At 42.5% G+C, this 11,577-nt stretch overlaps 1 protein-coding gene across 1 annotated transcript; it reads right to left on the bottom strand.

The window, feature by feature from the left end:
• Nucleotides 1–1,315: 1,315 nt before the first annotated feature.
• LOC119333816 (carbonic anhydrase, chloroplastic-like) lies at nt 1,316–11,350 on the bottom strand. Its single transcript, XM_037606577.1, has 5 exons — nt 11,289–11,350; nt 11,134–11,182; nt 2,384–2,640; nt 2,200–2,305; nt 1,316–1,483 (listed from the first exon to the last, which is right to left on the bottom strand). The coding sequence occupies exons 1-5, from the start codon at nt 11,348–11,350 to the stop codon at nt 1,316–1,318; spliced, it is 642 nt and encodes a 213-aa protein (XP_037462474.1).
• Nucleotides 11,351–11,577: the final 227 nt, after the last annotated feature.

Consider the following 11,577-nt stretch of genomic DNA (forward strand, 5'->3'; position numbering starts at 1 on the left):
GATTAGAGAAGCTAAACCCTATAAACTAGCCTATGGTATGATTGTCTGTTCCTATGGACTAAAACCCTCCGGTGTATATAGACACCGGAAAAGGCTAGGGTTACATAGAGTCGGTTACAATGGTAGGAGATCTACATATCCGTATCGCCAAGCTTGCCTTACACGCCAAGGAAAGTTCCTTTCGGACATGGGACGAAGTCTTCAATCTTGTATCTTCATAGTCCAGGAGTCCGGTCGAAGGTATAGTCCGGCTATCCAGACACCCCCTAATCCAGGACTCCCTCGACCCATTTCCATTTTGTGTCCGCTTTGTGTCCGCATGGACCCATTTTGGTCTCAAATTTGGGTTGCATTTGGGTCCGCTGCGGACACAAAGCGAACGCTTTCTGCGTGCTCCTTGTCCGCTTCGTCCACTGCATGCGAGGTATGGCCTACTTGTCACAGGCTCACTTCTGTGTCCTCCTTTTGTCTGTACTGACCCACCACCCACGCACAAGATCTCGTCCCGTGCTGTGCTCTTTGCCGGCGCCCGGAGCTACTTCTCGCCGGCGCCCGGATCTACTCCCCGCCAGGCGCCCGTCCCCCGTCCCCTACCGGAGCTACTCTGCCCCGGCCTTGCATTCATGCGAGCTAGCTAGCTGGCGTAGTAGCTAGCCACACGCCTGCGTGCACCGCTGCGTGCGTGCAGACCAGCTAGCTAGTCGGTCGTGTGCTAGCTAGCTAGCTAGCTAGCAGCAGCCTGCTGCGACGAGCCGCGCGCCACCGCGCTCGCCCCGGTAGCCCCACTCGCCATGCACCGTCGCATGGGTGCTGACCAGTCAAAATCACGCTGAGATAGCACGAAAACTGTTTTGCTAAGTCTAAGGGACGAAATATGTCCGGTTTGAAAAGTTAAGGATGCAACTCGTCCGGTTTCAAAATTAAGGTACCAAATCTAGACTTTGCCAAGTTGACAGATGAAAAGTTTACCTTTCTTTTAAATTAATTGTAATAACAAGAGTAGCAACGAGAGGCAGTAAAAAGTCTGAAATAACAATTAGCCAGTGTCACATACCGAAGGGAAGCCCAAAATTCAAAAGGTAAACACTTGATGAAGAATATGATTAGAATAATATCTGATGTATTTTGATCACGTGACGATTAAATTATACATCACATAGTAACACAATACTTTTGCGTCAGAAAATACTATGGTTTATTACAAAAACTGACACCAAGCCATCCGACATTCACTACTCGGAAATACGAGTACGTACTCCATGGCATTCATATCGATGGATCGATATATCTTGCTATATGTACATATCTATATATGTCAGAGAGATGAGCGATGGGAGGAAGTTTGATTTTTAGCTTTCCATGTATCAAACTTGCCGGAGACGAAGTCATAGTGGCCGCCGACCAGCTTGACTGTTCCGTTGTCCAAACCATCCTTGACGAACGGGTAGGTTCTCAGATTGTCGAGGGACACGTCGACAACCGCCTGTGGACGAGAACGATTAAGAGAGATCTCTCGCTCAGCGAGTTAATCCATCATTCACACGCAAAAGAAATTTAGCATACATTACAAGCTAACTGCTAAGTACTACTCCCTCCGTTGCTTTTTTATTTTGCATGTCAAATTTATTTTAAGAAGTTTGACCAAATTTATATTAAAAACTATCACATCTAGCATATGTAAGATGTTTAATATGAAAATTAGGTACTTGATGCATCCAATGAAGCGAATATCTAATTCGGAGCTCGAGCTCATCTACACCCTATGAACAGTAAATAAAAAAAGTTACTTGACAAATAAAAAAATTCCAGATTTTTTTGTAATGAAAGATGCTTGAGTGCAAGATCTCCGTGTCAAGTTCCAGTGCATTTGAACATCTAAGCAGCTCTTGGCAAAAAAATCGGGTCCAAACTGTAAAAGACAGTAAACTTTTTCACGGACCCTAAATTTATGTTTTTTTGCTGAGAGCTATTTAAATGTTCAAATGCTCCGAAATTTGCCATGAACATCATGCACTCAAGCATATTTCACCACAAAAAATTTATAACTTTTTTATTTTTTTCTAATATTTTTAAGAAACTTACTGTTCACTCTCTGGCTCACCTGAACCCGGGAGCTAAAACGCCGCGTCTCCAATGAATCGATTACAATATGAAAGTAAAGTACTATAAAATGGTAGGTGGCCTATGGTGCAAGCGAACCTTTTCCAAGAAGGCACATTGCTCCTCTGGAGGTTTGCCTGAGTACTCGTCTTCGACCTTCCTCTTAGCCGATAACCCGATCCTGACCCAGTCCTCAACAAATTTGCTGAGACCAACCAACCAAACAGCTCCGGTCAGAAACAGACCAAAAAAAGAATCAATCAGAACTAAGCTACGTACTTACAAGGAGTCATCCGCGCCATCCTTGAGCGAGAGGAGGGTCTTGATTCCACCGCAGCGGCTGTGGCCAATCACCACGATGACCTTAACCTCAAGGACGCAGATGGCGTATTCGATGGCCGATCCAATGCCGGTGTGCTTGTTCTCACAGTAGAAGGGGACCATGGCGCCGATGTTGCGGACGATGAATGCCTCACCGAGTTCTAGGCCCAGGGTGACTGATGGGCACACACGCGAGTCAGCGCACGCGAACACCAGATACTGCAAAACAGATTTTATTGGCAAAAAAGTGAAGCATCAAGAGGATTCAAACACAATAAACATATAGTCGGCCTTTGCATAACTAGGCTACACACAACAAATACTAGTATACACAAAAAATCACACCAGTAGATAACAAATTCATATAAAACCAAACCTGTGCGTAGGCGAGAAAAAAGAAACTCAAAGTGATCAGATCCGCGATCAGCAAACTACAACAATGATCATATTCGCACCAACTATCTCATAACAACACACAGATGACGAGGTTCTTAAACAGCAACGCTTTTAGGTAGAGATAGATTCCTTCAACAAGGTAACAACGTAAAAACATCATCATTACCCGGTATAACCAAGTGAGGTCAGAACTAGACTACCATCGACGTCATACATTACAATATTTCTTTCAAACTCCAACATTTCACAATTTTTGGCGATAAGAAGAGAAACTACTCATTATAGCTTGGGGCATATTAGTCAACCTGGTGAAAAAAATAAAGAATGTGTTCATATGATGATATTATAAGAGCATGGTCAAGAGTAGTCACAATAGGGAGTATCATATACTAGTATCATGCATATGATACTAGTATATACGATACTATCTTCATAATGCAGTATTATAGCTTGATATCATAATGACTTTATTTATTGTCATACATGACACATAATATTGTATCATTTAATACGATACTGTATTATATCATGATACTCAATTCTTTCCTTCCTAACTAGATTATGTGTCACATCGGAAAAATGCCTAGTTGACATGTATGATATTATCAATGATACTTTAATTATGACCAGCCTTATAGCTAGTTGATAGTTTTATGCATCCGTCATGTCATTTAGAGTCCCCATCTCCAGTCACTCATATATTAACGTGGTCTATAAGGTTGACTATTAGGCTAGCATTTTTTTCAACCTTATATCTTTCTCTTTCTTTATAATTACTACATTTGTCTAGGAGCAAGTATAGAACCAGGCTCTTACAAGTGAGATTTTTTAATGTATTTATTGTTCGCGTAAGTAAAAATGCTATGTACAGCAGTATATAAAACCCTTATCATACTTGCTCTGATTGGTGGAATAGACATTTTTGACACTGCTTTGCACTGAAGGCTGCCACTTTTGAAATTCTATCTCGGACCACTTTTTATTTAGTCCGGCAGGAGAAACTCGGAACTAAATTTTGCTTTTGTGACAAGGAACCGAATCGTAGAGACACCAGGAGAAAGAAAGGCAAGCAAAGCAAGTAGCAGCAACGTTCACTGGTCGCAACAGGGCTGTTGGAGACAGCCGGTTAGAACCGTACGATGGCCTCTTTTTCCCTTCCCGCATGGTGTAGTCAACGTAGACGAAATAATTTTCCTTCTGCCGTCCGACTCGCACAACTCCGCCTTTCCGCCCACGCATGTGCTGCTCCCACGAGGCACGACAGCACCCCCTACCCCGACATCACCACCGCTCTCTGCAACATCCGCATCACACCTAGGCCCAACATCCCTGATGATCGTCAACGCATCGTCATGGATGGCCTCCGTGACTGGTCGTCGCACCCATGATGTAGCCTCGCTACGCACCGTTCAGCTCGCTTGCGCTTGCCTATCACCGGTTGTAGAACTTCCCCATGCCGGTTGTAACTCGTTAGCCGCCAGTTCCAGCACCACCTCATGGCGGTTGCAGCTCGCATGTCTCAGCACTGGAGGTCATGGACCGTTCCACTGATGATGGCCAATCCCAACATCGACATAATGGCTTGTCCAAACATGCCACGGTGCCAGACGTAGCAAATTTAGACCCAAGTTCCAGCACGCTATGATGACGGTCGCAACATGCCAATGCACCCAACTCCAAGCATCAAACACATCAATACATAGGTTTCAGCATGCCATGGTGCTGGTCGCAACAAATTGAGATGCTAGTTCCAACACGCCGGTGGTCGCTTCACGCAGAGGCGCCCAATTCCAAGTGCCCAACACGTCGATATGCTAGTTCTAGCATGCCACGGTGCATGTCGCAAAAAATTGAGACGATGGTTCTAGCATGCCATGATGGCGGTCACAACACGTAGTGGCACTGGTCGTAGCAAGTCGAGACACTGGTTCCACCATGCCATGGTGCTGTTCCCAGCATCGCACTTTAGTGGTTAAATCAAGCATTGGGTGGCCTGATCCCTGCTCGCTCCCAATAGCAATCGAAAAAAACACCGATGTTAGAAGCATTCCCATGGCAATAGCAATGGCCGGTTGACACCGCGTGTTGCTGATGGCAGTGTTGCACGTGCTGTTCGCAACTCTTTTTTTTGCGGGGGCAAAAAAAAAGAAGAAGTAGGGACACTGGCGGCAGCCGTGGCTTAGAGCACCCCCTTGCTCCACAACTATAAGCGGGCCACCCCCTTGCGGCTAGAAGTGCTCTCGTGGTTTCGATGTTGGGAGATATTGTTTGCACTGTGGCGTCATGAAGATGAGAAAGCCACATAAGGGTGGAGCTCATGTGTGGGACGCTCACTCGGTTGAAGAAGAGGAAAAAAAGGAAAGAAAACATGTGAATAGGAAAACGACAAAGGGATAAGGCAACTTCTGGATGTGAGCGAGGCGACCGGCCTGACATGCAGCCGGTCGCCTGGCTAGAAACATTTTCCAACCAAATCACTGAATAACCACTTGAATATGATGCATGATAGTAAGGCCCTTTTTTTGCCGATTCTCCTAGAATCTTGAGGATCGGAGCTCCCGCATATTCTCCCAGAAACTTGAACCCATATTGTTTTGACAATCCTAGCTAGTTAGGGAGTCTAAATGGCTAGGATTTTTCAAAAAGTTCTCAGTTCAAGATTCTAGGACAATCTATGGGAAGGTCCGATTCTTAAGATTTTGAGAGAATCGATCAAAGAAACTTGCCTAAATCCAAAACGAATGACTTGATCATCTACCATACCAGCCATGCCTCTTTGTGAGTTACCTTGAAAGGAATACAAGCCCATGTCTGGAAGTTGATCCACCCACTGGTAGCACCATTATAGTGGGCTCTTAGACCTCTTTCAATGCAAATGTGCTTAGATGAGGTGCTAAATATATTAAATGCCTTAGCAACTCAAGTTCCCAATGCATAGGTACTAAGCTTTTGGGTGCTAAGCTTCATGCATTTAATTAGTTGTAGACTCAAAATTGTGCTTCTATCTAGGTACATGTGCTTAGCACCGTTTCTTTCTAGGGTCACCATACTACTGTCTCTTTTCTTAACTAGCATGCCACATCAATTTTTTTGCTTAGTTGACAATCTTAGCACATGTACAAGGTGGAGCATTGGGATGGGCCTTATGTATGTAGGCAGGGCGGCAGGGCCACAACCATGTATATCTGCCATGTTCACCGGTCTTGTGTGTGGAGTTCTATAAGGTCTAGTTGGGTCAAATTCGTAGAGAGCGCATGTATGTGGGCGTCTATTTGCTTTAAGATAGGTGAACTCGTTTATATCATTAATCCTTAATTTATGTACTAGGATCCATGCATGCCAGATTTTCGCTGCTTTTGGCATCTCCATCCACCCAGCTCTCATGCTTTTTCATTTTCTCTCCAAATTTCAATCTAGTATATCTTCTGAATCGAAAGTACAAATTATGTTGCTTTTGCATATACATGTTTGTTGCAAAAGTACTTTCGACCAAGGCCAAATTAGAATACATTTAGGCAATTTTTAAGGTTTTATCAAGTTTCAAAAACTTGATAGTTGTAATATTAAGTTTTTACCATGTTTCCTTTGTTTTTAGGGCTTTGGGTTAAAGTCTTAGTTTCTAAAACTTGATGAATTTATCATTCGTTCCTATCAAGTTTTGGTAGTTGAAGCTTGATGGACTTTTAAAAACTTGTCAAAACATATTCAAAAGTGGACTTGTTTCAATGCCCTCATCACAAGCAACACGAATATGCAAAAAGAAAATATTGGACTTTCCATTCAGAAGATATAAAAGATTTGAATTTGGAGAGGAAATGTTAAAGCATGAGTGGTGGGGTCGATGGATCTGTCAAAAGCTTTGAGAAGCTAATATATGGTCATTACACTACTAGAGAAAACTTTATAGGTGGAGGCTTAACAGTAGTGCAGGTCAGAGGCAGGCGCTACCGCTACTTTACAGTAGCACGGGTCCAAAGCAGCGCTACTGCTAACGATCGTACTACTAATCCAACTTGGTCACTTTGGATGGATCGTGAGGTAATCAGAAGGTCAGAAATTTGTGTGCTCCCACACATGTGTGCCACAAATCCTCCCTTCTTGTTGGGTTCTTATATGTGATTGATTTCGGTGCAAGGTACAGACGCAAGAAAAAACTAACTGGAGCCTATATATCAAGAATCCATCTCAAGGTGAGGATCTTAACAAGAATGCAACATCCTAGCCATATCCATCCAATTCCTAGTCATTGCACCTGGCTACTACTTCCTATATTTCAAAACATTTATTTAAAGTTCTGTGTTTGGTCTAAGTCAAAATTCCTTAAGTTTCACCATGTGTACAAAAAAAATTAACATCTAAAATATCAAATATATATTATGAAAGTATGTATTATGATAAATCTAATGAAAATAATTTGGTGTTGTTGATGTTGGTATGTTTTTCAGTAGCATAAATCTAGAACTTCAAATATTTTGAAAGAGAGGGAGTATATGGGATATAGACTGGCCTGATAGAACAATACTAGTATTTTTTTGCGCACTTTGTCCTCCATTGAACACTTGGGAAAAACTTCTCGGACTGTCACTCATCCTCAAATTACCCTAGACCAAGCATGCTTAACCTATAAGTTCATTGGAGACGAGCTTCTGGTAGAGAAGGTGCACATTGTTTATATGAGTAGTCTATCATTCCTATTAAACCATTATGTCATAAGTTAACCCATCCCATACATTTGTAACCTGCAGGTTCTTCGGACACGAGCTTCCGAAAAAGAAGATGCATATTTTTTACGTGAGTAATATATCATTCGTATTAAGTGAGGATGATTAACAAGGTGCATCTTCTTTTCTAAAAGCACAAAGTGCATAGAAAGCCTAATATTGGTCTATGGGGTCAGTCAAGGTCACAAGTGATAGCCAAGAAATTGAGGACTATGGCCGGGGTGTTATAAAGATGTGTTCACTTCTTCACAGGTCAATCGTGTTATACTTGGAACTCCCACCTTGGTGAATTATTATCCATAGGTTTTCATCAGGTTTTGATCTATCCATAATTTTGTACATCCTAACTGTTGGTCCTCCTGTTTCCTCGATTCCTAAATAAGTACAACCCACTACATATCCTACATGTCAACATGCATACTTCCACATCATAATTTTTTTTTGTAACCGTTAGATTTACTAACTTGGTGCACTAGCATCCATCCGATATATTCATGAGAACCTTCTACCATGCAACATGCAATAGTGCATTCTAAGCGAGTTTTAAATCGCATTGCATTTAACGGTGACATGCACTAAGCCCATTACCTATTTTCCTAGGAATGCAACAAAGCCACATCAGCATGCCATGCATGTAAGTAAAAAGCTACATTTTGTATTAGTGTGTCCATGCAGCAATCTCATGCCACATCATCAGTTCATGCATGTATGTCATTAGTTAATTTTTTGCACGAAATTGTGCACTTTCATGGACACCATATATGTATTGGGCGCTTGGAGCATACCTTTCTAGGTTATCATTGACTTTTTTGTTTTGGAAATGACACTCTTTAAACTGAATATAGTATTTTTCTCTTTTATACACCATTTTTATATGTTTTGTATTTTTGAAATATTTTCAAATCTAAATGAAGAATACTCTTAAATTTTATTTTTGTCAGTTTTATTTCTTTATGTAGAACCTAATTATGCATTTTTTAACAAAGATTACAACACCAACCTCGCACGGGATATCATCTAGATTGTCCTCGACATAATCATGCCACATAAGCAAGCCATGCATTTACGTCATAAGTTGTATTTTTTTTGCATTATTCTATGCATGCAACGCTGCTACATCGTCAAAACATACATGTTAGTCATCCTTCATATCTTCCTTAGAAATGACTCTCTTAACTGTAAATTTCAAAAGTTTTTTTTCTCTTTTCATTCGCTTCATTGTGTCTGTTGATTTTCATGCTTACAATGTCTTCCCAATAGATTTAGTTGTTTTTAGCAATTATTTATGTATTTCTTGTTACAAGGTTTGGATCAACGTGAGGTCATCTAGATAATATATAACCGTTAAGGGAAAAAAATCCTATCCTATCGTCCACAAGACCATAAAAGTGATAGGGACGGTGACATCTGAATAAGCCAAATCATATATCATGGCTATGCACATGTCAGTCGTTACCAATGCAGTGCATATCTTGAAAGTGCATGAGACAATTTCAACAGAAGATTATGCACTGCATATCTTTGTAGTTGGTTTAGCAAATAAACTAGTATCATGTGCAATTAGGACAAGCAGTCATTTCCTTTATTATATCATCCTTGACGGTAAAGCAAATGGTACGGGCACCCCACCCCCCAGATTCAGCGTGTATCCCTGGTTGTACCTGGAAATTGCACGTGCCGGGTCAAGTACCTGTCAAGCCCTACCCGGTCGCTCGATTGCCTCACGATTCATGAAGTAGTTGCATCCCACATGAAGGCAAGTAAATTTTAAGTTTCAAGTGTTGAAACTTATGATTGGTTACCTGAAACTTATGATTTTCTCGCTCGCTCTTATCAAGTGTCATAGATAAAAAATTTAAAATATTTTTTTGTTGGTTGTAGCCAAAAAATCATGATTTTATCAGTCGCTTGGATCAAGTTTCAAGAGTTGAAACTTAACATGTTTTTTTGAATTCGTGAAATCATTTTCGAAATGGATCTTATTTGAATGCCCTTGACACGGGAAACACGAATATGAAAACATAACTTAATTTGGAATCTTTATTTAAAAGATATGAAGGTTTATAATTGGAAGCCAAAAGAAAAAGCACGCCTGAGGGACTCAGTGTCAACGGCTTTGGATACCAACATCAAGCAACATTGTTCTACTACTAGAACAAGTGAACAAGTATTGCTCGATAAAGTTAGTCATTCCCTCACTACCTATGGGCGGGGTACTCCTCGCACCGTGTTGTGGTTAGGAGGAGGCACTGAGGAAGTTGTTAGTCTTTCTAAGAATGATGCATCACCTTAAGTAATGAAGATCTCCTTGGCCCCACAAATAATAGTACGGCTCAAGACCTCTCGGGACTAGATTTACAATCCACAACAGGAAAGCCACGTGTTTTTGGACAGATATTTGGTGTGGTGAGGAGCGGTTATCCCAGGCTTTTCCACGGTTATTTGCCATCGCCTCAGACCAATCCGCCAAGATGGCGGAAATTTGGCGGAACAGGCAATGGGCGCCTCAGTTCGGGTGTCCTTTCGGGTAAATAGAGAGTGAGGATTGGGAAGCATTGCGTCAAAGCCTGGATGGTCTAGCAGTGGGTCACGGTCAGGACGAGGTCATCTGGCGCTTGGAGCCATCAGGACACTTCTCCACCGGCTCCTTATACAGAGAAATCTTCAAGTCTATAACGCCGTGTGACATGTCTGGGATTTGGAAAGCGCGTATCCCGGCAAAAATTAAGATTTTCCTATGGCAAGTGGCTAGTAATCAAATTGCGAGTGGGGACCAAATGCAAAAAATAAGAGGCCCAGGTGATGGCAAATGTGTTTGGTGTGGAGAAAACGAGGATTGTGACCATATCATCTTTCGTTGCACCATGTCTCAATTCATGTGGAGCTCGCTGAGGGCGGTAATAGGATCTACATGGAATCCGAGTGGTTTTTCGCACTTCTATAGGTTGGCTAGGGACACCTCCGGGAGAGATAGACGGATGGCTTGGGTGGGATTTGGGGCGTTAGCATGGGCTCTATGGACCACAAGAAACAAGGCTTTGATAGAGGGAATATTCATCAAACACCCGGCTGATTTATTATATAAAATGGTGTCTTTCTTGCAGTTCTGGAAACATCTGTCAAGGGAGCAAGACAGAAGGCACGTGGAGGGGCTCGCAGTAAAGGTGCGGATAAAGTGTACCGAGCTTCGTCGATCATCACAAGGGGCGCCACCGACATGACGCATGTCTATGCTACCTCGAGAGCCTGTTGGTTTGCCCCTTCGGTGTGGCGCTGCATCGTCCTTTGGCCTCTGGGCTTGTATCCCTTGTTTTTCTTTTCCGCACTTGGTAATACTTTTCGATCCGGAACTCGTGTTGGATCTGTAAGTGCCTCAGTTTAAGGCCGGGCAAGCGCCTCTTTTCTAAAAAAAAATAGTACGGCTCGATAGCAGTAAATAGAGAATCACCAAATCTTGAGAGAACACATTTACTGGCCAAGCTTCCAGACGAACTCAACGAGCCAATCAACAATCGCAAAAAAAAGCAACCAGAATTGGTAGCTAGCCAGAGAGAACATTTTAGTTATGGTGAGGTACAGAGGGTACTGTACATACCCTGGGTTTCTGTTTGGTCTTGAGCCGCTCGAAGAGATCCGGCTTCTTGCTGCCATAGCCCGGTCAGAGAATAATCAGTTGAAGAAAGCAACAATAAATAATCTCAAATAGATGGAAGCAAAGCATAGCGGCAGCATCAGAGAGAAGAAGCTTACTCGTAGACCTCGGTCCTGAACTTGTCGAAGCCGGTCCTAAGGCGCTTCTCGTCGGAGTCCATCTTTCTATCTGCAAGGGTGGTTTGAAGAGGAAACGGACCTTGTTGGAGGATGGTACTAGGTTGGTTTCTTGAGGAGGGAGAGGAGGTCGGTTATATAACAGCAGGGGAGGGTAGGGGAGGCCGCATTTCATGTATGTATATTTTTCTTTGTGACGCGGTCAAACAAACATGACGACACGCCGAAAGGAGAGGGCTTAGTTTTTTTTAACTGTTGGTAGTTGCTACCA

This window comes from Triticum dicoccoides, chromosome 7A, assembly GCF_002162155.2.
Source record: "Triticum dicoccoides isolate Atlit2015 ecotype Zavitan chromosome 7A, WEW_v2.0, whole genome shotgun sequence".
Classification (NCBI taxonomy): domain Eukaryota; kingdom Viridiplantae; phylum Streptophyta; class Magnoliopsida; order Poales; family Poaceae; genus Triticum; species Triticum dicoccoides.

Bases quoted from the DNA above. Each gene is read 5' to 3' on its own strand.
- LOC119333816 (XM_037606577.1), bottom strand. From the start codon at position 11,350: ATGGACTCCGACGAGAAGCGCCTTAGGACCGGCTTCGACAAGTTCAGG. The intron at 2,641-11,133 runs GTATGTACAGTA...TCTGTTTTGCAG, and splicing joins AGACCAAACAGAAACCCAGG to TATCTGGTGTTCGCGTGCGC. The intron at 2,306-2,383 runs GTAAGTACGTAG...GGTTGGTCTCAG, and splicing joins GATGGCGCGGATGACTCCTT to CAAATTTGTTGAGGACTGGG.